Source organism: Neovison vison, chromosome 5 (assembly GCF_020171115.1).
Source record: "Neovison vison isolate M4711 chromosome 5, ASM_NN_V1, whole genome shotgun sequence".
In the NCBI taxonomy this organism is placed as follows: Eukaryota; Metazoa; Chordata; class Mammalia; order Carnivora; family Mustelidae; genus Neogale; species Neogale vison.
Window position 1 is genome coordinate 22,359,430 of NC_058095.1, and position 27,001 is coordinate 22,386,430.

The 27,001-nt window shown below is 53.6% G+C and overlaps 2 protein-coding genes across 4 annotated transcripts in view; one reads left to right on the forward strand and one right to left on the reverse strand.

The window, feature by feature from the left end:
- Positions 1 to 5,730, forward strand: part of IKZF3 (IKAROS family zinc finger 3) — a 90,872-nt gene extending 85,142 nt beyond the window's left edge. For all 3 annotated transcript variants that reach the window (XM_044248069.1, XM_044248071.1, XM_044248070.1), the window contains one exon: positions 1,354 to 5,730. In XM_044248069.1, coding sequence (XP_044104004.1) covers positions 1,354 to 2,057 — 704 coding nt within the window. In that variant the 3' untranslated portion in view covers positions 2,058 to 5,730. The remainder of the gene's footprint in view (positions 1 to 1,353) is intronic.
- An 11,449-nt stretch (positions 5,731 to 17,179) lies between these two features.
- GRB7 (growth factor receptor bound protein 7) lies at positions 17,180 to 25,614 on the reverse strand. The gene is made up of 15 exons (XM_044248072.1): positions 25,527 to 25,614; positions 21,583 to 21,736; positions 21,304 to 21,457; positions 20,965 to 21,121; positions 20,731 to 20,852; positions 20,562 to 20,639; positions 20,133 to 20,270; positions 19,493 to 19,603; positions 19,212 to 19,310; positions 18,906 to 18,986; positions 18,687 to 18,803; positions 18,256 to 18,310; positions 18,036 to 18,123; positions 17,837 to 17,930; positions 17,180 to 17,684 (listed from the first exon to the last, which is right to left on the reverse strand). The coding sequence occupies exons 2-15, from the start codon at positions 21,729 to 21,731 to the stop codon at positions 17,538 to 17,540; spliced, it is 1,590 nt and encodes a 529-aa protein (XP_044104007.1). The 5' UTR covers positions 21,732 to 21,736; positions 25,527 to 25,614; the 3' UTR covers positions 17,180 to 17,537.
- Positions 25,615 to 27,001: the final 1,387 nt, after the last annotated feature.

Below are 27,001 nucleotides of genomic sequence, written 5' to 3' on the forward strand. Positions count from 1 at the left end.
TTATTGGACCCTTTACTGTGTGGCAGTGACAGTTCTGGGAACCATAACATGCCTAGGGAGTGTTGCAGAAGAGAGGATATGGTTCAGCAAATCTCTCCAGAATCTAGTGTCTGCAGAATGGAAAAGCATCAACGATACGGTAGCCTCACTTTCAGTACCTGACACATCCTCCCTGCTTTCTCTGCCTTCTACCAGCCACTCACCACCGAGCACATCTGCCATCACGGCAGACCCTGCTCCTGCCTTCCCTGTGGCCAGAGAGCCTCTGTTTTCTAACACACAACACCCACACGCCTCAAAGGTGGCTAAACTCTGTTTTCAGAATTTCTCAGCAGTTTGACATGAGCAGTAGGAGAGGGTGACCACAAGTAAATTTTTCAGTTAAATGTGAGATGGGCCCGGGGCGCCTGGGTGGCTCAGTGGGTTAAAGCCTCTGTCTTCAGCTCAGGTCACGATCCCAGGGTTCTGGGATCGAGCCTTCCATCTTTGCTCAGCGGGGAGCCTGCTTCCCTTCCTCTCTCTCTGCCTGCCTCTCTGCCTACTTGTGATCTCTGTCTGTCAAATAAATAAAGTCTTTAAAAAAAAAAAAAAGTGAGATGGGCCCTAATGATCACATGTGTATCAATGATAATGTTTTTTTTTTCAAGCAAAATAATAATGTACTTTATAAAAGAGACAAAGACCATGATCTTTCAAGAAAACTTTTCTAAAACTTTCTACATTTGAAGTTCTTTTACTTAAATCTCAGTCTGGTGATGATGTGTTTGGGGAGTGATAAGTTGGAGGTTTGGGGGCTATTTTTTCTGCCTCTGTAGCTATTTAAAAAGCTGCAGAGGCCAGTTGCTGAGTATCTCCACTTCTTGCAGCACTTCCGTCCCCCGAGCTCCCTTGTATCACAAGCAGAAAATAATAAGCACAATAATAGTTTGGGAATTGACTGGGTGCTGAGAGGCCATGGACAGTCGGAGTGCACAGGTGGCCGCGCTCCTGCACAGGGGCAGCTCCCTGGCTCCCTGGCACCCTGCCCTGTTGTCCTCTTGTTTCTTTTCCTCTGCTTTTCTCCAGCACTCCCCTCTGATGTGAGCAGTAGAAACAGCTCACGTTGTAGCTTCAGCTTAACAACATCTCTGACTTCCCCCTTTTGCCTACTGGCTTAGTTCATTTTGACTATCCAAATGTGTGCTGTCAGCCACTGTCCCTTGAGATTGTCCCCAGCTCCAAATGGAAGCATCCTGCCTGGGCTGGGTGTTCTTAAGCTGCATGTCTTTCCTCCCTTTTCAAGGACTCCGGAAGATTATTTAACAAGCTCTGCCTTTGTGTTCTTCCTCTTATAATTCTTTCTTTCACTTCTAGGTGAGAAGCGTCACTGCTTTGACGTCAGCTATAATCCTAGCTATATGTACGAGAAAGAGAGTGAGATAATCCAGACCCGGATGATGGACCAAGCCATCAATAATGCCATCAGCTACCTTGGTGCCGAAGCCCTGCGCCCCTTGGTCCAGACCCCACCTGCTCCCACCTCAGAGATGGTTCCAGTAATTAGCAGTATGTATCCCATAGCCCTCACCCGTGCCGAAATGCCAAACGGTGCCCCCCAAGACCTAGAAAAGAAGAATATCCACCTGCCAGAGAAGAGCTTGCCCTCTGAAAGAGGCCTCTCCCCCAACAATAGTGGCCATGACTCCACGGACACTGACAGCAACCACGAAGAACGCCAGAATCACATCTACCAGCAAAATCACATGGTCCCCCCTAGGGCCCGCAATGGGATACCACTTCTGAAGGAGGTCCCCCGCTCTTATGAACTCCTCAAGCCCCCACCCATCTGTCCGAGAGACTCCATCAAAGTGATCAGCAAAGAAGGGGAGGTGATGGATGTGTATCGGTGTGACCACTGTCGAGTTCTCTTCCTGGATTACGTGATGTTCACTATTCACATGGGTTGCCACGGCTTTCGTGACCCTTTTGAGTGTAACATGTGCGGATATCGAAGCCATGATCGGTATGAGTTCTCATCTCACATAGCCAGAGGAGAGCACAGAGCCATGCTAAAGTGAACATCTGGTCCCAGAGATGATTTATGCCTGAGCATTCAACATAATTTGTAAAAACCGACACCCCGCCTAACAAGCTATTCTCCAAACAAACTCAGTTCCAAACCCCTTTCCATACCACTTTTAGTGTCCAAAAGACTATCATTGAAACTTCAATGGACAACAGAGAAATGCTGTCTTCATTCAGAAATTGTTTGCTTTTATATCATGTTATCATTTTTGTGAGACCTTTGTTTTCTCATCGGGGACTTGAGTTTTTATGACATTTAAAAGCCATTGAAGTATTTGGTCATTACCTTTTGCAGCAATAGAACAAGCAGTCCTTGGAGTTTGTTGCCAGTCAAGAGTCCCCCAGCTGTGCTGCATGAGACATTCTTTCTGCGATACAGTGCCATACGTGGAAAAGTCATACACCCAGGTCCACAAGAAGAGCTCACCAGCTAACTTCGGTGGGAAGACATGCCCTTCTGCACTTAACAGAGGCTGAAAGTCTAGGATATAATCTCCTCATCCCTAATTAGAGTCCAATAGTAAGGAAAAGAACAGTGATAAAATAAGTATCTGTTACCAGTTCCTGAAGACCCCAGTCTCCAAGCAGCAGACTCATTTCTTATCACACAAGGAAAAAAAAAATCAAGTTATTCGATGATACTTCTGCTTATACCCTCCCATACCAATTAAAAAGCTGCTTTGGGTTAAACCAGTCCTGTATAAGAGAAATTCTATACCAGAAGAACTAATGGTTTTAAACATAGACTATCATTGAAACTTCACAAAGTTGTCTGTTAAGGCATCCATTTCCTGTGGTCGAAATTGGCCGAACTGGACTCTGAGGGGGAAATAGTTCAGCAGCACCCCAGGAGGAGGGGGGCAGCTATGTGAACGTTCTTGGTCTCCTTCATGGAGCATTAGTATACAGACCTAAGGCAAACTTGCTGATGATTTTTTTTTTTTGACAGAAAATAGACAATCCAAAAAGCATGACTTAGTCTCCCCTTTCCCACAGGAGAGGAATGAGGGACAGATATCATGAGTATTGTTTGGTTCAGTGTTAAGCTTCCTGAAGAAGTGAAGAGAAGCGTACCTCTGCTAACAGGTTCTCCTTCATCAAGGTGGATAGGGTTTTCTCCCTGTTTTAAGCTGCTGTATGCCAGGAAGATTCCTGAAAGTCTGCTCTTGGTTCTGCAGATCTATTGGCCAGCTTTGTCATTAATTATGAGAGATATGCTATCAAGGAAAAGTGCAGGGATAATTGTAAAATTAGTACTGCAGTAGAGGTCCCAAAATCTGTTTGCAAATTCCATATTGGCTGCTAATTAGCTATATGACTTTGGGCAAATCACTAAACTCTTAAAACTAAGTTTCTTTAACAATAAAGAATTGGGCTTAGACGCTCTCTAAGGTCCCTTCCAGCTTTAAATTTATGTGATTTTGCTGTAACCCCACTTATCTTTTAAGCCTTTTCATGTATGGGTACTAAGCAGGAGAATATGTATGTGAATACCTGTTTCACATTTCTTTGGTGTGAAAATGGTAGTGTTAAATTTTTCCTTTAACTATTGAGTTGTGAATGTGAAGAGGATGGTGGGGAGGAACAAAAAACAGGAAGGTATTTTGATCTTGCCCCAAAGTGTACACACAAAGTGGCACCTGCAGCTGCTTGCCAAAGCCTTTTTTTTTCTTTTTTTCTTTTTTAAGAACTGGTGTTAGAATAAATTCTGCTTCCAGGGACAACTTCATGGAATCTATTTACAAATTGAGAGTAGTTATATGCACACTTCTACCAGAGTCAAGAATCCCCAATTCCTGTTAGATTTGCATTTTACGTATCTGCCTTGGTATTTCAAAAGGGCTTAGGCATTAGATTCAAACTCAACTAACTTATGTGCTGCCAGTAATTAAAATGTTCCCCCTCAGACTGCACAAATGGCTTAGCCTTCTTTGTAGCATGGTGTCTGTCTCAGGAAAACAGATTTTGTGAAATTCCATGGTAACAGTCCCAACATGTTTGAGATTTCGGCTAAAAGACTGGATGTATTTCAGTTCATAGTCCTCAGCATTTCACTGTATTTCCGTAATCCTAGACTCCAAGCTACGCCAGGTTACTGACACGCATTGTGGCAGAGGAGCTGCTTGTTATACTCTTGAAATGCCACACGTCCTGTTGACTCTTCAGGGGACAAAAGAAAGAGAATTTGGTTGGAGAGAAAACTGGGGAAAGCAAGCATTTCCAACAGATTAGTGGGAAAGTCTTTCTGAAGAAACCAGTGTTGGCTCCTTAAGATAGTGAAAGAGGCCCATCCCACTAAGCTGGGGACTTTTTTTTTTTTTTTTTGAAGACATGCCTCATTTTCCCTGTGACTAACAGATTTTCTGAATGATTTCCATTCTTCTGAGGTCAGTTTTCTAAGTGCGGTGACCACTCACAAATGCTACTTTCATTGTAGCATTCTGGGCCTAGATGGGGCACACCGAGTGCAGAGAAAATTTGTATATGCAAACTCCACGTTTGTAAACCATCAAGTTGAACCAGGTAGTATGTAGTGGCTATCACCACACTGGTAAACATGTCCTTCTGTAGGCACCGCTTTCCTTTCCCCGTGCTGGGGGCCGGGGAGACGGTGAAAGACAATCTTAGCACGGTCGCTTAAAGAGAAGGGCAGAGTCAGGATTCACATCCAACCACACTGGACAGTGAGGTCCTGCAGCAGCTTCAGACAGTAGCTTTCCTTTCTCAGAGTCCCTCTGACACGCGCCCTGTAGATCTGAGCTGTCTGTCACTTCCCACCACACACCCAGGGGGCCACAATCCAGGGAACAACCAACCCCTTGCAGCCAAGGTGACAGAATTGGGATGAGGGGGGAAGGGAAGGGAACTGGCTCTCCAGATGTTCCTCATCACCCCTCTTGAATTGTTGCACAGGTACTTCCTACTGGCAAGAACTAAACAGAAGTGTCTCCCCCATTACCTTCCACCACCACTACCAGGGGAAAAAAAGATATAGATGAATCCACCAGCCTTTAGATTCCTTAAGTCATTCTCCCTAAAAGATCCTTGCTTGACACAGATAAGCTAACTAATCTTTTGCCTTATTACCGACTCTGAGCTGTTCCTGACTCAGCTTCTGACTTTGTCAGTGACATTTCTCACCTTTTAAATGCAGTGCTTAACATTTTGCTAGGCCCATATTCACAGTGGCCCAGATATAAAGTGACCTCAGATTTCTTTTGCAAAGAAAAAAAGCACAAAATTTTGCTTAGTTGAAACACTGTGTTATGAACAAATCTCACACCAACATAAAGTTTTTCCAAGTAGTCTCTGTATCACTGTTCTTACTCTCCTCCTCTGCTTTTTCCCCTCTGCCAAATGTGAGGTTTAGCATGTTTTAAAGGAAAAAGCCCAACACAGGCAGTAAGATCATAATGGAAATATTAAATGGTTAGTGTCCTAACTTTAAAGTGTACCCCACAGATAACAGATCCATTGATCTCTAGTGGAGATCTAGAAACCAGACCACTCAAGATTTGAACCTTCAGAGACAGCCAAGTTCTTTCACAAAGACTTGGAATTGAGATTTAAGAGCTAAAGACAAGAAAGTGGAGTGAATGGGGTGCCTGGGTGGCTCAGTGGGTTAAAACCTCTGCCTTTGGCTCAGGTCATGATCCCAGGTCCTGGGATCAAGCCCTGCATTGGGCTCTCTGCTCAGCAGGGAAGTCTGCTTCCCTTCCTCTCTCTCTGCCTGCCTCTCTGCCTACTTGTGATCTCTGTCTGTCAAATAAATAAATAAAAATCTTAAAAAATAAAAAATAAAAAGATAGTGGAGCAAGGTAAATTTTGTCCTAGAAAATACCATCAGGCTTTGCAGAGGAAGATAAGAGATACACAATGATGTCTCTTCTCTTTTAAAGAATCGGGAGCTATTTTTATGCTCAGAGAGTATAGATCAGAGAACTTCTCTCTGTAGGCAGAGTTCAGAAAAAACAATGGATTTGGGACTTAAGTGCCTGTAAAGAAGACAATTTTGGCCTGAAACCAAAGGCTAGACCTGGGCCACCCTAGGAAAAGGATTCTGTTCTCTAAAGCTGAAGGACTGAATGGTTCTATGAATGATCAGCGAAGCCAGGGCTGGACACCGCTGTCTCTAAGGACCGTGGACTCAGAAGAGCCCTCGAGAGAAGTGTAGGCTTCAGACTTGAGTGAGCTCAGAACCCAGGACGGTAGCTCCATTCACCCAAGCTGTAGATAGTGTGTAGCCCACCATGCCGTCAACATGATAACCAGGTCTTTGCACTTTGAAAAAGCTGAATGCAAGTTTCCTCTGAATATTACAAGACTGGACTATCGTATACATTGATGTTGATTGAGCTGACGTTTGAAAATGGAATGTTAATGTTTTGATTTAAAAATGTAAGGACGTAGTATCTACCTCCCGAGGATGTTATGAGCTCTTATGTAATTTTGTCTAGGGGATGGTGTTACTGCGCAGGGGCTGTTTGGGATGGTTACAAGTTTTCTACTGTATGCACTGTATGTGAATTTAAAGACATGGAGATATTCAAAGGCCATACTAGGACCATGATTCAGTAATTCAGTAGCCAGTGGAGGCCTTTAATCTCAAACACAGAGTTTCCTTCATGTTATTTTAATGTGTAAGAGTAAAGAATATGCTGACAATTAGAACCAATATAAGTGAACTTCATGCTAAAGATACTTCATGACATTGTAGCCAGGGAAGTAGAATGGCTTTGCTCCCTCCCTGTCTCATGAGCTCTCGACTATCGACTCCCCAAGTAACTTAGAGTTTCCTCAAATGGTCCTCACTGTCCATCTCCCTGTTGACCCTACTCTAGAAATCCTGGAGAGCATCCCAAAATGTCACCCACCTCCTCTCAAGCATGTGGGACCTAGCTTCTGAAGTTACTTTGCTTCTTCCTCTCCTAAGTAGACTGAGAACAGATATTTTAACACTTTAGGAAAATGGGGCAGCATTAAAAATGATCCCATTGCCAGTGACTCATTTATACAAGGACTTTTCCAGGTTAGCAAACAAAAACCCTTTTTGGTGGGCCTGCTTCTGTGGGTTCACAGAAACCAAATTACTGTGGGTTGCAAAGAATTAGCAGGTCATTTGAAAAGCAGACATCTCTTCACCCAGACTGTGGTTTTGCATGTTCAGGTTCTCAGTCTATGAGCTTTGGTGAGGGATCATTTTGGCTACTGGAAAAACCATAGGTTATTTTTAATTTCTGGTTGCCAAAGCCACCACACGTGTGGTCTGTGGATGACCCTTGTCTGCAGAATGGCGGAGGAAGAAGGGAACCTGGTTTGGGGGTTCAAAGGGGCTCAGGGTGGCCTTCCCCCAGGGAGGAAGGGAGGGAGGCCTTGCCGAGTGGTTTTGACACGGCCTATGCTCATAACATTCTCATCTGGGTTTCTCAGAAATGCCCTCCCTGCCCAGCAGTGACCTTCCCTCTTAACTCCTCTTGAGTTTTACCCAGAGTCCAACCATTGGGAGCACTATAAGGTGTCCTACTCCTCTGTAAAGACTGTTTAAAGAAAGTCAGCTTCCGAAATGTAGCAATGCTAACCTTGCTAGAACCATAATGGGTGCATAGTCACATTAAAAAAAAAAAAAACAAAAAAACCCTGCTGATAGATTTCAAGGTTTCTGTATCATGTTTGATTTTTACACTGAGAAATAAAAAATACTGGTGTGTTTAAAATTAGTCATTGTGCATGCCTATCATTTGTAGTTGTCAAAAAATGGAAGGGTTTAATTTTGCCTCTAAGACTTTTTTTTTTTTTAAGATTTTATTTATTTATTTATTTGACAGAGAGAGAGACAGTGAGAGCAGGAACACAAGCAGGGGGAGCAGGAGAGGGAGAAGCAAGCTTCCTGCCAAGCAGGTGCTTGGCCGGATGCAGGGCTTGGGATCCCAGGACCCTGGGATCATGAACTGAGCCAAAGGCAGATGCTTAACTACTGAGCCACCCACACGCCCCTAGGACTATTTTCTTAATTTAGCCCCTCTGGCTATTTCTTAGTCCAAGTACCAAGGTAAACAAATTACCACCAAAATAAGGCATCTGTTCTGATGCCTTGCTGAGCCTGCCATTGGCATCCTGTTGCTGGCTCCCAGCCCCCTAGAGTGGGATACTGGTTCCACTGGCCTAACTTAGCTCTCTAAGGGGGCCCGAGAAATTTGGGAACTGGATTTGACAGGATCAACACCGCAGTGTCTCCCAGTTCCAAGACACAGCTCTGCCCTTGCTCTCAGCAGAGGCTGTTTCTAGAACATAGACACGTCCTGGCTTTTTCATCTCTGGGGTCTCGGAAACATCCAAATTTCTTGGGAATCTGGGAAATTCAAGCGCCATCACTAAACTCAGCCACACTTGCCTTTTTACTTTTTTTTTTTTTTTTTTTTAAAGAAGATTTTAAGTAATCTCTACACACAATGCGGGGCTCAAACTTACAACCCCAAGATCAGGAGTCACATGCTCTACTGAATGAGCCAGCCAGGGGCCCCAGCTGCATTTAAATATAGTCTTAAGATACTTGGAGGCCCAAACCTAAGGCGCTGAAGACAAAGTCCTGAAGAATGACATAAAAATTATCCAGCTTTCTCCCTGACTTACTGTCTTCCGTTCCCTCTTAGAACATATCAGTAAAGAGTCTAGGAGATGATCTGGCCTTCAGCTCAGCCTCTTCCAAAACATCTTCCCTTTCCCCTTCTTTGTGAGCCAGGCGGGAAGAAGCCATTTCTGAAGTTTAGGATTAACAAAGATGGGGTCGGGTTGGTGGCAGCCTCCTCTGGCTCCCCTCTCAGCACTGCCTCCCTCCCACAGGGCCAGATTGCTGGGAGGTCCTCCAGCAGGTTTTGCAGTCCCAGCGCTCAGGGCAGGGAGAGAGGAATTGTGTCGCTGCCTGCCGTTTTAGTGTAATACTAAATACATTGCAGAGTGGCCTACGGGAGGCTAAGTCCCAGCCTTAGAGAGAGTGGTATGTGGCCCTCCTCCTCCCCACTCCCTTCCCAAAGCAAAAGCAGCTCCAAAAGTAAGGGAGACCCGGAGACCTGTTCCTAGTTGCCAGTGAGCAATGGAGACAGCCTGGGGGCTGGCTGGGCTTCCAGCCTAAGGACAGTTTCCTTTCCTAATTCTTGGGAACTCATGTGACACTTCAGAGGGTAGTGGGCCTAGCAGGGGAGGCCACCCCACACCTGCACATTCTTCCTCCCCCTCCCCCATCCCTCAACACAACCAGGCCAAACCTCCACCTGCAGGCAACTGCCATCCAAGGGCAAGCAGGGGGACAAGGACCTATGTCCCTTCCCTCACCTCCCGTTCCCTAGCACCCAGAGTTTGAGGAAAAGTGGAGAAGAGAGCTCAGGGAAGGTCAGGAATGCTGAGGGCTGGTTGGGGAGTGAGCGGGGCTGGGGATACCAGTTCTGGCTGGGGAGCATTCCCGGTCAGACAGTTGTTTGCATAAAAGCCAAAAGCCACTGCACCTGGGGTGGGGAGGCCCTCTGGGGAGGTACTCCCTGGCTTGGGGGGAGAGGGGGAAGGAAGGTGTCATGGAAAGTCCCTGAAGGACACGGGGTGTTGAATTTGTTGCGGTTTTGTTTTTAACTCTGTCCTGACCCGTGAAGTAGGCAGCTGCCTCCCTGCCCCCCAAATAACAGATCTTCCCCCAGAAGAACATGAATTTACCCAAGGAAAGAGCACTGCAGTGGAAAGTATGGAGGTTAGAGGACCTGTGGGTGATGTAGGCTGCCCCCCTTCCCCAGGACTGATGGGGCAGGAAGCCCTCCAGCAGTCTTCCCCATCACCGCCCCACCCCGCAGGCCCCCTAGAAGAGCTGCCTAGTCAAATAAACCACAACCCTGGGGGCGGCTGGTGGGAACTAGGGGGGCAGATGCCACCTCCTCCCCAGACTTGTCCTTCCACCAGGCCAATCCCCATCCCACCCCCACTGGATTAGTCTCAGCACCTCAACCTCCCTGTCACTCACAGGCCCTAGCCACCCTCCTGAGACTCTTGGGGTTGGGGAGAAGGGTACAGGGTCAATGAATAAAGCAAATGACAACCCGGTGCAGACTCCAGCTCAGTATCTGGACTCCTGGCTTCCAACCCCAGCCTTGTCACTCTCTCGGTGACCCTGGACACTTCCATTTCCCTCTCCCGGCCCTAATTTTTCCCTGGAACTGGATCTCTCAAGTTCCTTCCAAAGGAGACTAAGCCTAGCCTCAACCCCATGGCTCCAGCCAGGCCCTTCCTCTAACTCCAGAAAGAGGAGGAGAGAAAGAGGGTCCTGTGCCCTCTCCCTTCTCTCCCCATCACAGTCAGGCACTGAGGGAGGTGGGGCCCTGGAAGCAAGGGTTATGGCGGCCTATGATCTCCCCAAGTGGCCACGTTGTAAACCATTCTGTGAGAGTCCAATCCTGGCCCACAGGAGCCTGGGGGACAGGGAGGTGACAGTGGAATTGTGGCCTCCGAATATGGGCACGGAGCCTGGGTCTTAACTCCCGGCCCGGGCCTCTCTCAGGTTCTCTGAATTCTGCGTGGACTCAGACACCAGATTCCCGGGTTGGGAGTGCCCAGGCGAGGATAGCGAAGGCCAGGCGGAGGGGGAAGGGGTGCGGTGCGAGGTGGGAGCCGAGGGGGGGTGTGAGGGGAGGGGCAGCTGCACTTCTGAGAAACAGCTCGGGCGTCTCAGCAGCCCGCAGCCTAACCCCCTGCCTGCGGCTTCACAGCTCGCTCCTCCTGCCGCCCACGCCGCTCGGGGCCTCTCCGGGGGTCGACAGCCCCCGCGGAGGCGGCTGCTGGGGAGGAGCGGCAGCTCCGGGGACAGCGTGGTGGAACCCGTGGCGTGGGGTGGGGGTGGAAAATGCAGGGAGGCATGGGGCGCGTGACACCCGGGGGTAAAAGGCCATCCCTCCTCCGGGGTCCTGAGCGCCAGCCCTCCGCACGCCTGTGTGTCCCCCACTCTCCTCCACCCCCACCCCAGATGCTGTCCCTTCACACCGAGGTAGGATCCAGAAGTGAAACTGCTCCGGGTCACAGCCCAGCGCCGCCGCTGCGCCCCGCCCCGCCCTTCCGGGCACTGCAGCCCCGCAGGATCTCCCAGGGCTCGGGCGACTGCCGGGGAGGAAACTGGGGGAGGGGAAGGGGAAGTGCCCCGCGGGGCAGTCTGCAGAGCGCGGCCTTCTCTCCTGGGGGTGCCCGCGCGTAACCACGAGTGGGAACCTCGAGAGGCGTCGACCTGCGCAGCGGGAGCCAAGGGGCGGCGCCTGCACTTCCCGCCACGGCCACTGGGTGTCACCGCCGCCGCGCGGCTGAGAGGCTCGGGCGCCGTCAGGAGGCGGGGGCGCGGGTCCCGGGGAACCAGAGCGTCCCGCCCGCGGCGCCCACCAGGTCCTGCCCTGCCTTCGCCGTTGAGGTCCCGAGAAGCTTGGCTGCGGCGCTCAGGCCTCCCTCCCCGCCTGGCGTCCGGAGGCCCCCACGCAGCCTACCAGCTCGAGTGAAGGACAACCTAACTCCGTGCCCCGAGACGAACGGGCCTACGGCTGTGGCGCCAAGCGAGCCTCCTTCCCTGGGGACCGGGGACCGAAGCGCGTACTCTGCGGCCCCCGAGCGCGCCCCCTGGAGAAGCGGGCCGGATTTACCCAGCGCCCGCAGCCCCTAGACGGCTCGGCGCCCTTCCGTCCAGCAACCGCGCGCAGGCCTCGGGAAGAAGGGAGCCCAGGGGCGGGCAGCGGGGGCAGGGCCCGTTCCGCACGTGCTGGGGGACCAGAGCGACGGCGGGATCCCCACTCCGACTCCTGCCTCGTCCGACTCAGGTCTCGCCTTACTCTCGCCTTACTCATGCCGCTGCCCTTCCCACCACCACCGCCAGCTCGTTCCTTAGCTGTTGTGGGACGTGGTGGCTCAGCTGGGAAGAAGAGAACCAAAAGGTGGGAAGCTGTATCGGGACTGATGGGTGTTAAGAGGGCTGGGAGGGAGGAGATGCCCGGGCATCCTTTGAAAAATCGCGCTCGTGTCTGGTGGGAATACCAACTTCTATCACGTCCTTCATCTACCTCGGGGCCCGAGGTGTTCAGGTAAACGTAGAGGAATACGGCCTTGGCAGCAGTTCTGTGGAGGTGCAGGTGACCTCCCAGTCTCCCTCAATCTCCCCTAAACCACTCCAAGAGAAACCTGATCCAAGTAAAAACAAGCTTCCCACCATGAAAATGCAGCTCCAGCTAACACCCCTCCAGGTACCCAGCAAAGAAAAACCTGCCTCTTCCTCAGACCAGATGCAGCCCTCCTCCCATAGGGCGCTAGCTACCATCCCAGCTCACCCCACAGGGACTGAATTTCAGACTTCCTTAAGACCCGGTAGGGCACAATCCATCTCAGCCCAGATAGTACCACCACTTCCCAACACCCCTACCCATATGGAGATCATGGAGAACGCCTGGGGACCAGCCTCAGCACCCAGGGACACCCATTCTGTGGCTCTAGACTCTGCAACACCAACTTCCCCAAGATCCTGATGTCTTTTCCCTCCTTGCTCAACTCCCTGCCCCAGCTAGAAGCTGAGAATCCTCTGTCCTAAGAAGCCACACTGTGCATCTCACTCCCAAGCCGCAAAGCTAAGGTTCTGCCAACAGCATGGGACAGAAAAGCAGACTCTGCCACAGACCCCACCTCTGTGCGATTGGGCCCTCTTTTCTGTCTGCTAGACCAGACCAGTCCTACAGTCATGGATGCCTTTTTTTCCAACTATACCATGAAACCAAACTACCACATACAAAGGCAATGCTCTCCCCAACCCCACCCCAACCTGCCTCCCAACTCCTGCTGGAACCTTTGGACTGCAGAAAGGCAGTAGAAAACTGCTTATGTAGACATTTTGGAAGAAAGGATCCTTCTGAATAGCCTTTGTCTCTCTTGCCTATCTCCTTTTCTTCTTTTCTCCCTCCCTCCTCAGGGTGCCTGGCACTGGGCACAAGGAAGGAGCCAGGCAGGATCACTGACCCAGTGTTGAACCCACCGCTGGCACCAGGATGCCCTCCACCCATGAACTTGGAGTCCGTGTAGATTTCACTGAACAGGATATCTGGGGACCAGTGAAAGCATCAATTGTCCAGAACTTTGTCTGTCTGGATGTCCCACCTAGGGCATCCTGGGGGAGGTAGGCTTCCCTAGAATCATGCTCACCTGTTCTCAAAGTCCAGAAAGTTGCCAGCAGCCCTCCCTGCCCTCCACACTTGACCAGGCAGAGAGGTCAGCCCTGTGGCCACATCCTCCTATAGACCCGGGGTGAGCCACATACCCTGGCTCCAGGCTCACACCAGTCATAATAGCCCTAAGAGCTGGTGCCCAGCATGTGCTACAGACCATTTTGGGTCAGCGCCTGGATAGGGACCCTGTGTCACCCCCTGTCAAAGCCTGGCTCCCCCTCAGGGAGATGACAGGGAATCTTCTTTTTTCTTTTCCAAAGTCTTTTTCTGATTTCTGAAATGTTCTTTAATAAGTACATATACTTTTTGGGCACTGGGGTGGCTCAGTGGGTTAAGCATTTGACTCTTGATTTTGGCTCAGATCATGATCTCAGGGTTGTGATATCGAGCCCCGCATTAGGCAGGCTCTGAACTCTGGGCTGAGTCTTCTTGAGATTCTCTCTCTCCCTCTCCCTCTGCCCCTCCCCTTGCTCTCTCTTTCAAATAAAAAAAAAAAATTTTAAGCTTTTGTTTATTTATTTGATAGACAGAGATCACAAGTAGGTAGAGAGGCAGGCAGAGAGAGAGAGGAAGGGAAGCAGGCTCCCCACTGAGCAGAGAGCCTGATGCGGGGCTTTATCCCAGGACCCTGGGATCATGACCTGAGCCAAAGGCAGAGGCTTTAACCCACTGAGCCACCCAGGCACCCCTCAACTAAAATCTTTAAAAAAAAAAAAATCACATACACTTTTTAAAATCAAACCCAATAGCTTGATACTGAAAAGACAGTTTGTTAGGTGCTGGTCTGTATGTTCTCCACAAGTCCCCTGCTGCCCTCCCAGCAGTCCAGATTCCATCATAACCACAAGCCTCCACTAGCCACACTGCAGCTGTCCATGGAAGTCCCTTCTGCCGTCTGGCCTCTGTGGGTCATGCTTCAGCCTCTTCGGCAGTAGAACAGCAGCCTTCCCATGTCTTCAGAGCTGGGGAGTCTTGTCCTGGATCCCTCTGCAAGCTGATCTTGAGGGGCCCTTGTCCCCCACATTCTCAGCAGCTGCCTCTCCTCCAAGAAGTCAGAGATCTCAGCCACCCAGTAAGGACGTTCATCTGTTGATTGCCAGTGTGCTGCTCAGGGTCAAGCCAGCTGCCTCCTCAAAGGGTCCCCAGTGGTCCAGGTCCTTCACAGTAGCCAGCACTAAGAACAGAGGTGGTAGGGGTACCTGGGTGGCTCAGTGGGCTAAGCCTCTGCCTTTGGCTCAGGTCATGATTTCAGGTTCCTGGGATTGAGCCCTGCATCTGGCTCTTTGCTCAGCGGGGAGCCTGTTTCCCCCTCTCTCTCTGCCTGCGTCTCTGCCTACTTGTGAACTCTCTGTCAAATAAATAAAATCTTTAAAAAAAAGAACAGAGAGAGCAGAGAATGAAGGGCAGAGAAGGGCTACGTTCTACCACCTAAAGCTGGGCAGAGTCTGACCTCTGCCTCTAACTCCATATAAGACCTCAGGTGGGTCATGCTTTTTGAGGCTCAGTTTCCTGTGCATGAAGTGAAAACGATATCTGTGCCACATACTCTAATTAGCTGATTGACATAGAAGGCCATTGTCCCCTGACTGGTGCCTCAGGCTATGAAGAGACACCGGGCTCTGTAAAAACAGCTTAAATCCCTGGACATGACTCATTCTGGCCGCTTTTCTCCCACCCCAGCATGGACCCCTAGCACCCACACCTTAGCAGGGGACCTGGGTATCCCTGGCCAGTCACATAGCCAGCACCAGCCAGCTCAGGCCCTAGGAGGAGCTGGTGATGGGATGGTTCTGGAAACCATGGCAGGCAGCAGGCAACAGGTTGCTCTGGTCCCTGCTGCCTGAGGGAGTCCTGCTAACAAAAAACAAAACCGGTACCTCTCTCATGCCTGGCCGCAGTAATTTCTTCAGGGTAAGTCCCCAGAAGGTTCTAAGCTAGAGGGTGGATGAGGCCTATCTTCCCCACTCTGTCTGACAGGCCTGGCTCCCCAGCCCCAAAGGTTGGGGGTGACAAGCCTGGCCCAAGGGCTGACTGTGGTGGCTGGTCCTTCTCAGGGTCACTTCAGGACAACCCCCGCCCCCCCCCAGCCAGAGACCAGGGCTACAGAGAAGGGAGGGGCTCTCCAAGGGAAAACACCCCCGCCCCTCCTCCCCATCCCCACCCCCGCAGGCCACTTAGGAATTCCACCTGGAAGTCAGCCAGGCAGGGGCAGCAGAACAGCCCAGACCTGTATTCAGACCTGGGTTGAAATCCTGGCTCTCCTACTAACCGTAATTTGGGGCAGGTCTCGCTGAGCCATCAGTTTCCTCACCAACAAAACAGGATCCCACCACCTCATGCCCAATCTCAAAGATTCGGGGAGAGATTTCTCCATTAAAAATTTTTTTGTATTATAGAATTTTCAAGCTGACACAAATTTAAAGAATTTAACAAATCCCTATGTACCCATCACCCAGCTTCAACCATTACCAACCTACGGCCAGCCTATGACCATACTCACATCCCTAACCTTGGGGTTATTTTAAAAAGCAAAGCAAAGACGTCATTTCACCTATAAATACCTCAGAATGAATCTCTCAAGGTTGAAGACTTAAACACATACACACGCACACACGAATACCATTATCACCCCTTGAAAAGTTAACCATAATTCCTTAATATCATTAAATATCTCATCAGAGTTCGAATTTCCCCCGATTGCTCATAAATGTTTTTTACAGTTAGTAGTTCAGGTTTGAATCAAACAAGGCCAACACATTACACGTATCGCTGAATTTCTTGAGATTTAGAGATTCCCCATCTTTTCTTGTAATTTTGTTGTCAAAGCTGGGTTCTCTGCTCTGTAGTTTCCTAGTCTGGATTTGGGTAATCGTATCCCCGTGTGTCATTTCACATGTTCCTCTGTCCATTTTTTTCTGATAAACTAGCTGCTAGATCCAAGGGATGAGACAGAGGTTCTATTTCTTGGCAAAAATAATGCCTAGGTGGAGCTCACTTGTCTGGAGAGGTCTTCCTCTGTGATTTAACGATCAAATGGCAGGTCCAGGTGTTGCCAGTTTGAGTCATTTTAAAGCTCTCCTGTCACCTAAGAGCAAAACCTGTAAAACGTTTTGACAAAACTCTTTTTAGACCATAACAGACCAACATGGGCAGTGGGGAGAGTCCAGACCCTACAGGGTCCACCTGGGCTTGTATTTTGGAAAGATTACTCTGGATGTTGGAGATTGGGTTGGAGAGGGAAGCGAGACTTAAAGGGCTGAGTGTTGTGGGGTCCCATTTATAGGGCCTTCTAGAGGGAGCAAACTCTTAAGACAGAAAGTAGGAGGGAGGGGCTCTTGGGTAGTTAAGCGTCAGTCAGTTAAGCATCTGTCTTTGGCTCTTGTCATGATCTCTGAGTCCCAGGATCGAGTCCCACATTGGGTTCCTGGCTCAGCAGAGTCTGCTTCTCCCTCTGCCCCTCACCCCGCTCTCCTGTTCTCTCTCACTCTCTAATTAAAGAAATAAAATCTTTGAAAAAAAAAAAAGAAAAGAAAAGAAAGCAGGAGGGAGAGGGGTTGATGTGGGGGTCATGAGGACTTGGGAGAGGTGTTGGGCCATGTATCCGGATAGGGGTGGGAGATTTCCTAACTGCGTGTTTGCCAGGACTCATCTGAACAGCTGGCCCACAGGACTTCCTTTAGGGCCTGTCAGGAGACGGCACCTGGATGACAGTCCCTCATACATGCTTTCATTCACTGGAGACTCCAATGACCAAGACCACCCTGTCCTCAAGAAACGTCCAGGCTGGAGGACACGTGGCCCCAGCCATCTGACACCTTTGCCGAGGCCTGGTGCCCCCCTCTCCCGCTCCCCTGCTCCACTCCACGAGCCAGGTCTTGCCAGACAGAACTCACGGATGTATCAAAAAATAAGCTTTATTTTCACTCATATAAAAGCAGATCAACTGGCCTCTCAGTCTGTACAAAGTGGGGGGGAGGGGGCTAAGACCACCCGGGCTGCCCCCATTTCTCCCATAATGCCCTGCCCCAGGGCCGAGCCCAGGAGCTCCAGGGAGGGGAGCCCCCACCCCCAGTGCCTTTTCTTGAGAAGAGAGGTGGAGGGTGAGGCGGGGCCCTTGCTGCCTGAGGGAGAGGCAACAGAGCAAAGCAGACCACGCTCTCCGGGGGAGGGGAGTCCTCCTAAGCTCCGGAGCCCGTGCGTGAGCTTCTGTGCCCTGGAGTTCGCTCCACACGCACCCGGGCGGCCAGAGCCGGGTCACAGCGCCACGCGGGTGCAGCAGTGGCGGAGCACGCAGGGCAGGATGCCGCGGTTTAGCTGGTGGAACTCCACGAGCTGCAGCAGGTCGGTGAAGCGGGTTTGGCCGTCGTCCATGCTGAAGTAGAGGCGGCCCTCCTCCTCGCTCTGGGGGACAGCCAGAGGGGACAGCAGGTCGGGGGAGGCGCGGGGGTGTAGGCATCTCCCCGAGAGACCCCAGACACACGGTGGGGGGGGGGCGGGGGGAGGAGCTGCGGAGCTGCTCCAGGGGCTTGAGGAGGAGGACGGGGATGACTCACCGGGAGGATAAGATAATGTTTGACCTTTTGCAGGTGGCACAAGGAGAGGACAAAGCCTTGTGGGTTCCGCTGACTCTCTCGGACCAGGAAGAGGCTGCCAGGAGACAGTGCAACGTCACCTGAAGACCCAGAACTGCCACCCGGACACAGGGTCCCTCCTATCCCTGGGTCTGTTTTCCTGCTCGGCCCTGCCCCTTACCCGTCTACCAGGCCCTGCTGCCCGATGAGCCGCTGGCTCTCCTCTCGGGAAATGCGTCCGTGAAACCAGGGCTGGGTGCGGTGGATGGCTGGAGTTGGGGAACGCAGAAGGGCAGTCACTCTGGGGAGGAAGACCCCCCCCTACCCCAGCCACCCCCACCAGGAATGCTCAAAGAAGCCAAGGCAGCCCCCGCCCCTGAGGACACTAGGTGCTCACCCACCTGCACTGAGGCTCGTGCCGGAGCCTGGGGTGGGCAGGCTGAGACGGTGGTTCTTCTGTAGAGCAGTGGGGGACACGGGATCAGGGCGTGACTGGGGTATGACCCAACACCTCGAGAATACAGAGCCCCTTTCCGCACCTGGGGACCTCCCTTACACCCTTTTTCTTCCCATGCCACGGAAACCCACAAGGAGTGGGGCACCTGGGTGGCTCAGCCAGTTCAGCATCCGACTCTTGATTTCAGCTCAGGTCATGATCTCAGGGTGGGGAGACTGAGCCCAGAGTTGGGCTCCATGCTGAGTATAGAGCTTGCTTAAGAGTCTCTCTCTCTCCTGCTTCCTCTGCCCCTCCCCCTTCTTAAACACACACACACACACACACACACACACAAGGTCCCCAGGACAAACATGCAGATGGCTGTGGGCCCCTCACCCTCCAGGCCTGGGCCTCCTCCAGGGCTGCACTCAGAGCTTCCCGGGGGTTCTCGATGACACGCCCAGCATGGCCAGAGAAGTCCATGGCCACCAGGGTGTTATCAGAGACACTCCTCTGTAGATGGGACAGGATGTGGAGGAGTCAGAAGAGCGCCCACGTTTCCCCAGGATGGGGCCTGGGTGCCCAGGCCCAGCTAATGCCCCCGTGCACACTCACCAAAGGTGGAGAACCCACACAGGACGGGCGCAGGTGGCGGGACTGGGCCTGCTGGTAATTCTTATACAGCTGTGCCCCATACTTCGGGGCAGAGGGAGAAAGAGAGCCTGAGGTCAAGCAGGTGCTGGGGATGGGGCTGTGAAACCCCCCTGCCACCAGAACGCCCCAAGAGCAAGACTATCTCTGCCGTGGAGCGTTCTGAGGCCAGAGCCAGGACTCAGCCTTGGCCTGGGCATAATAAGAGTGCTCCCTCGTTCCCGAGGGCAGAGCTACTCGTGCAAAAGGGATCCGGAGGGTGAGGCCCACCTTGAAGAGGCGGAAAGCTGCTAACCAGCAGCCACGGCTCTGCTCATCCTCACTGCAGAAGACCCGAAGCCCCTTGTGGCCATTTCGAAGCTTGTTGGGCTGTAGGAAGGGGAAACAGCGGGTCCCGTATCTGCCATTAGGACCAGATGTCTGTCTCCGAGGGGCAGGGCAGGGTGCAGGGAGAGGAATCTGGGTGTCCCAGATGGAGCTCAGAAGCCCTAGGTGGGATGCTGGGGCCTAAGCAGCTCCCATTCCCTCCAAGGCCCAGCCGGGGTCTTTACCTTGATACAGAAGCCGAAGTCGGTGGGCATCCCATAGAGCTTGCGGCCCTGGGTCACCACATACACGTTGGACTCGTTCACATCTGCTATATACTGCAGGTGCCTCGGATCCTAGGCAGCATGGGTAGGCGGGACCTGTTACAGGCAGCCCCTGTCCCCCTAACTGCTGTCCCTGTAAGCCAGCTGGGGAGATTTCTGAGAGGAGCAGAGAAGTGCCCCAGGCCACACAGCAAACAGGAGAACCAGGATTCAAACTCAGTCTTCACCTGCCTTTCCCACTACTACCTCCTGGGGTAGGTGAGCCAGGAGGGAAAGAGGAGCAGCGGAGGGTCTCGGGGCGCAGGGGGAGAAAGATCTAGGCATTCCAGGAAGGGAAGAGACAGCTCCGGGAATGGGATATCCCAGGGGCTAAGGCTGTCAATCCTCAAGACTTCACTTTGGAGGGGCGCTTGGGTGGCTCAGTGTATTAAAGCCTCTGCCTTCAGCTCAGGTCATGATCCCAGGGTCCTGGGATCGAGCCCCACATCAGGCTCTCTGCTCAGCGGGAAGCCAGCTTCCCTCTCTCTCTGCCTGCCTCTCCGCCTACTTGTGATCTCTGTCAAATAAATAAATAAAATCTTTAAAAAAAAAAAGACTTCACCTTGGAGGTGCCCTTGGTGGAATAGTAGAGGCCAGACCGGCGCAGAAAGCAGAAGAAGCGTTTCCAAAGTTTCCGTCCTGATCCCCGGAGCTGCAGGAAGCCCTGGATCTCTGGGAAGCTGCCTGCATTCAGGAAGTTCTGGGCCCGGAAGAGAGCAGGAAGAGGGTGAGAGGGTGAAATGCCAAGAGGGACATACACGCACACACACACGCACAGGCCTTCAGGAGAGAAGCCGTGCCACATACATTTATTGTCCCATTTCACAGACAAAGAACCTGATGGTCAGCCAGGAAAAGTGACTTGTCCAGTCACTGAGCACTGCACTAGACTCTCCACCACAGAGGGGAGGCAAAATGCTTAAGGGCCAAAAAACCAATAGGGGGTCCCGGGCAATCATGAGTATGCCACGGAAGGGGGGTGTCCCTTTACCTGGATGAGGTCTTCGTGGGATATGCCTGTGTGTCCGTCCACACAGCTGGAGACCATCTTTTCTGGGAATAGGGTGTGCTGGGGGGAAAGGAGTCAGGAGTCAGGGGTCGAGGAATCAGGGTGGGGATCGGGGTGTCCCAGTGCCCAGAGTCCCCTCCCACACACTCACTGGAGAGCTCTTGAACAGTTCATACTTGGCGAAGTTCTTCCGGAAAACAAAGCGGCTGTCTCCACCAATGGGCCAGGCAGCCTGCACTTCCACCACTGACTCATGGTCCTCCAAGCCCCGCTCTGGGGTCAAGGGCAAACAGCAGAGGTCGGCGGAGACCAGGCAGGCACCTGCCTAGCCCAAGGTGCGAAGCATCGCCTCCCTGTCCAGACAGCCCCTGGCACCCCAGCTCACCCAGTGCTAGGTGGGGGTGGCACTCCACCAGCCCCCAGTTTTCATCACTCAGGGCACGAGCTCGCTGCACCAGCATCTCACAGACGTAGCGGGCTGTAGCGCCCGCCGCCACCTCCACAGACCGGCAGGCTCCATCCTCGCTGTACACCTTTACTACCTGCAATCCAGGAATCGCCAACGACTCGAGGAAGGGCGAGGGTGGTTCCTTCCCTTCCCCTGCCTGCTGTACCCACAGGGACTCCTGACCAAATCCACCCATCTCTATGGGAGCGGCACCGTATCCACCCCAGCCCCACAGCACCCCCATATCCCTGCCTTCTCTCTCCCAAGACAACTCACATGGGGGCAGCTGGCGTCTCGAGGGGGCAGCCCCCTGGCACCGGAGGACCCCCCAAGAATGGGAGTCTGTGAAGGAGGACTGCAGAGCTCAGGGAAGGGGTTGGGGATGGAGGGCAGAGAGGTTGCCCGCAGCTCCTCCTCTCGAAGAAGATTCCTGGGGCCCAAGGAAGGGAGGCAGAGAATTGGTGGACTGCAAGCTTCTGCCTTACCCAGCACTGAACCCCCCCCCCCAACCCCGACCACCACCAGCCCCTCCTCAGCTCCATCCACCCATTGTACCTGGTCGGAATGGGCAGAGGCTGGGACCTCGTCACCTCCCCAGGAAGAGGGGCATCGGGAGGCGGGGGAGTCCCAGGAGGGGTCCCAGGGGCCAGGTACAGGTCTTCTGGGGAGCTGCTGAGCTGAGGTGGAGACAGACCCAGCTCCATAACATCTGAGGGAGAAGAGGGGGCTGAAAGCAGCCACTCTTGTGCCCTTGTCCCACAGAGAGGGGCCAAGAGGACCCAGATGTCCTGACTTCACACAGCTGCCAAGGTGCCCCTCGGAGCTGACACAGCACCTCCTCTAACTGGAGTTTCCCTGGAGCTTTCGGGGAAGGGTAGTATGAGCCCGTTTGCAAAACGGGACACCAAGTTCCTGAGAAGGAAGCTTTCTTGCCCCCGTCACAGGTGAGTCAGGGACTGGAACTCAGTGTTTGGACTCCCAAGTCCAGCACTCTTCTGTCAGCGCCACGTTGCCCAGGGGAAGAGCTAAAAGGGTCCCCCCACCACAAGCCCAGGAGCAGCAACAGACTCTGTGTGCCACAGACTGTGTGACTCTCAGTCTCTGAGCATGCCCTAAGCATGGGGCATTCACTCCTCTGGGCTCTGCCCCGGGTTTTTCCAGTGCTTCGTTGCCAGACCTAGGCTGCCAGAGCCTGTTGTGACAACGCCTGCGCAAGTGCTGAGTGATGCACAGAAGGGGAGAAGGAGGTGGGGAAAGACAGGAACCAGGAGGGCAGGAGGCAGGCTCAGCAGCAGGGAGAAGGACAGGACTAGCCTGGGGGGGGCCATCCCCCAGCAGCCCCCAAACTTTGGGGACCCTCTCCAGATTCCTCCTGCCCAGTTTTCTTAAAGCCCCAATGCCAAGGCCACCTCCTCCAAGCAGCCTTCCTGGATTTTCCACTTCCAGACGGAAGGGCTCCTGCTCTGTACTGTGCTGCGGCCTCTGCACCAATTCCATGCACCTGTCTTATCCACCCACTGGTCTGGAGCCACCCCACACCCCCAGGCAGGGCTGGGGTCCTACCCACATCCTATCGCCCACAGGTACTGCATAGGCACCTACAACAAGTAAGGACAGGAGAGCTGGGACAAAGATGCCCACTGGGGACAGAGGCAGCATAGGCCCCTCCTCCACAGGAAGCAGGACCCCTCCCCCTGGCTGGAACCTGGGAGGACCCGGGAGAACTGGAGACCTAGGCCAGTGCTGTTAGGCTGCCTGCAGCACCTGGCACTGACCCTCCAGGATGGGGCAGGCCCCTAACCATTAAGTAAGGGGATTTGGGGGACAGGTGAGTCAGGGTGGGGCGGGACACCACTGCCTGGGGCTCTCTATTCAACCTTGACTCATCTACACGACTTCCTGACTTAGGAGAAATACAAACAGCCCTGCCTCTCTACCCACCGCTCCCCACTCCCACCCCCAACCGACCAGGCTCGGAAGAACAGGGGGGAGGGGGAGGCGCAAAGCAGGGATAGGCTAGGGGAGGAGGAGAAGGAGGATGGTGGGCCCTGCAGCTCCTCTGACCTCATTTTTGCCTCCCCACCCCGGCCCACCTCCAGTCCAGGTGGGACCTGCAATCTGCCTTACCTAGTCACCTCTCAGTCCAGGAGCCCCCTCACCCAAGGAGAGAAAAAAGGTCTGACCTGGCTTCAAAGGCCCAGTTGGGGCAGAGCCAGCCCCCCAGTTGCCCTCACTCACCCAAAAAAGCCATGTAGTGCTCCCTATCCTGTCTGGGGCCTACCAGGCTTTCATTCTGCTGCCTCCCACTCCTAGCACCCAGGCCACAGTGGGCCCAGAGGACTCATCTATGTCAACTTTGGGGGGGTGAGGTCCTCCCAATACACTCTCTGGGATGTCCCGGCCAGAGGGGTACTACCAGAGCAGAAGTAGCAAGACACCCAAGAGAAAGACACAGACAGGCAGACGAGGAAAAGGCCAGAAGGGTGAGGCAGGGAGGGGGCTTAGGGGGCTCAGGGTCCTGCGGGGGAGCGGGGGCAGGGAATGCAAGACACACCCAGCAGCAAACATCAACAAGTCTCCAGAACATCAACAAGGCACAATGTCCCAGCTCCCATCCCCTCTACCCTGGAGTCACCAACCCTGGTGACTTCACTCCGGAGGGGGGGGGCACCCAGAGACCAAAAGTGGGGGTCCTACTCCATCCCAGAGGGAAAAGGAATCAGGGCAGTGTTTGGGCAGGGAAATGGGAGATTTAAATCAGAATCAGATTAGAATCTGGCCTCAGAGGGCTGGAGGACCAGTGAAGACTTGGGTTTGGCCTTTGGATTCCCACCTTGCCTTCCAGACCCTTCTAAGGCAAGAGAAGAGTGGGGCAGTTAGAACCAAACAGATGGGATGGGAGGAGAAGCGGGTCCTAGCTCTGGGGCCCGGGGAACACTCTCCCAAGAGTCCTGAACCTTTCAAACGGGGGCCCTAGGAAAGCTTCTGTGGAAAGAACCGACCCCCAAGGTCTCAGTCCCCTCAACACTAGGACTCCCAAGTCCTGGCTTCCCCAACCGCCTCTCCTGCCCCGCGGCTCCAGCCCCACCCTCTTTCCCGCCCTCCCAGCCTCCTGCCTCCTTGTTTACTTCCTGAATCTCGCCCCACCTGGCTGGCCCCGAGGGCGGGTGGCAGGGCCCAGTATTAAGGGCCCTTGGAAAACAAGGCCACCTCCGTCGCTAGCCAGGGGAGGGGGGAGGGGCTGGCAGGGCCGAGGCCTAGGCGGGGGACCAGCAGGTGGCGGGAAGGCCCCGGTCCAGCCAGCCCAGCACTCCACGTCCGCCCCCATCGGGATTTATGGGGGCCGGGGCGGGGGGGCGGTGGTTGGAAGGTCCAACCTTGCGGGAGTGTGATCTTGCAGAGCCCAGGTAAGGAGGCGGGAAACCCCTAGATGACCTGGAGTTGGGAGGAGGGCCCAGGACACTGAGGCCCCGCCCACTCCCTAACTCTGGAAAAAACGCCCAATGGGAAAGGCGGGGGGGCGGAGGGTAAGATTTCTTAAAGTTTAATTTGGGAAGAATGCTAGATTGTGTCTGTGGAGTTAATCATTACAGGCTGCTTGCCTTCCTGGAGGGCTCCCCCAGCTCCAAGGGGATGGGGCGGAGAGGGGCGAGCAGTCTAAGACAGGCCGACCAAGACAGGCCATTCTGGAGGGGCAGTAGAGTTGGGAGGCCTTCCAAGGGCAGACAGGTGCATTCTCCATCCCCGCGGTATCAGGGAGATCCAGACTCGGGTCTTTCTCCCAAACACTGCCCCCTGCCCCCAAACACGCACACACACACCTTCCCTAGTCCCCGCTCCACCGCAGACCCCCCAGCATCCAGACCTCTAGCCTTCCAGCCTTCATTCCGACGCCAAGAAGGACCCCGGGACCTGCCCCGCCTCTACCTCCCCTTCCTAGGGCAGGACCCTGTATTCTGAGCAGGCAAACAATTCCGAGACCGAGCTCTAACAATTTAGGAGATCCCTCTCCTCGGCCGCCTTCAAAATTGGAGCGTGTCCCCCGCCCCTGCGGGGAGACGTCAGTCTTGGTAGAGTCTTGGGAAAACCTCAAACGGATAACCTCAAGCTGAGCCAGGAATGCCTCTAGGCAGCCCTGGGTGCTCCGGCCCCCTCCTAGCTCTTTTTCTGGGAAGGTGGGGAGGGACTAGTTTCAGCGGGAAAGCCGCGTCTCCCCGAGGAGAGGATCGGAGATCTTTCTTCCCCATCCCCATCAACTGCTTTGTCCGGGCGCCGGACGGAGGCGGGCTACAGGGAGGAAAGGAAGGAATAAGGAAGACAGGAAATGAGAATAGGGAAAGACTGAGGACAGATGGTGAGGAAGGGGCGGGATACGGGCGATTGGAGAAAAAGAAAGCGAGGCGGCCAGAGCAACACAGCAGGAGGCTGAATCTTTAAACATTGACCCCGGACCTGCCGCTGCTCCCACCCTCAAGACAAAGTGCCCGCTGGGTCCTTACCTGGACCCTGGGCGTCGGAACACTTGGCTGGGGCCACCGGTTTAGAGAGGGAGACGCCAGGCCCTTAACTACCTGTCCCCCTCCTGCCCCCGCCCTTGGCCTGACATCATTGAGGGGGGGGAGTCAGGCGGCCTCCCGACCGCCCACCTGGGCAATCTGCCAGCTCCTGGCCCTGACACGGGCACAGCCTGGGGCGCTGGGGCGGCTGGGGGTGGGAGCAGGTTGCTGGGACCGATTTTGGTCACCTTACCTGGAGGGCCCCAGCAGAAGTAGCAGGACACCGGGTACAAAGTCCGGTTCTGTCTTGGGACCCCAGACACCTGGACTTGATTTCAAATCCACTCCTTCTTCTCTACAGGTGGCAGGAGGGTGTCCCGACTTTGGACGTAGAGTGAGGGTTGGGGGGGAGGGAGAGCCCTGTGTGTCCAAGCTCCTGGCCGAAGGAAACTAAAATTATCTTGGGCAGGTGGGGGCGGGGCCTGGGGAAGAATCACGGGAGGAGGAACCAGAGGAGGAGGGGCGGGACTCCCTGACACTCCACGCTGGCTGGCCGGGATTGTTTTTGCCCTTCTTAGCCGGGTGGCAGCAGGTGCCAGGGGAGAGGCGGGGAAGATGGTGGAGCTGAGCAGCCTCAGAGCGAAGATCCAGAGTCCTCGTGATGTGGGAGGGAGGGACTGGGGGCTGGAGGGTACAGGAAGGCGCTCACCCTTCCCCATACTCCTCACCAAATCAGGTCTGCTCATTGGCCAAGCCAGGGGGCCTGTCTGGGCCTCTGGGTCCCACCTGATGGGGCAAGGAGCACTCAGCCAAAGAGGGAAGCCTGCCAGAAGGGTGTCCAGGAACAGGGGCTGCTCCTTGACCTCCAACCACAGTCTGGCCACCCAGCCAGCACCCTGGTCCTCAGAGGCATCCAGGGAGATGTTCTCCCTGCTTGACTTTTTTTTTTTTTTTGGACAGAGAGAAACACCGCGAGAGAGTGAACACAAGCAGGGGGAGTGGGAGAGGGAGAAGCAGGCTTCCCGCCAAGCAGAGAGCTTGATGCAGGGCCTGATCCCAGGACCCTGGGCCCACGACCCTAGTGGAAGGCACACACTTAACAACGGAGCCACCCAGGCGCCCCAAAGTTCTCCCTTCTTTGCAAAGTCAAGGGTCTCAGCTTCTTCCGAAAGCTAAGGGGTTATACAGGGTATCATGGTAGGAGGAGTGATCTAGGGAAAGCTCTGGCCAGGTGCCAAGGGACTCCCCTTTGAGCAATCACTTTAGCTCTCTCCTCCAGCATTAGGCAAACAGAAGGGTCAGGGAGAGGGCCTGGAAGGGCGCAGATCAAAGGCAGTAGCCACCTCCCAGCCTCAAGTGGGTGACAGTTGGGTAAACAAACAGTCCTTAGAGTGATAAGCAGTCTGCCCTGAGGTACCATCAAGGAGTGGCTCAAGCCTCAACTTTCCCCAAATGGGGTTTTCCTAGAAAAACCAGTA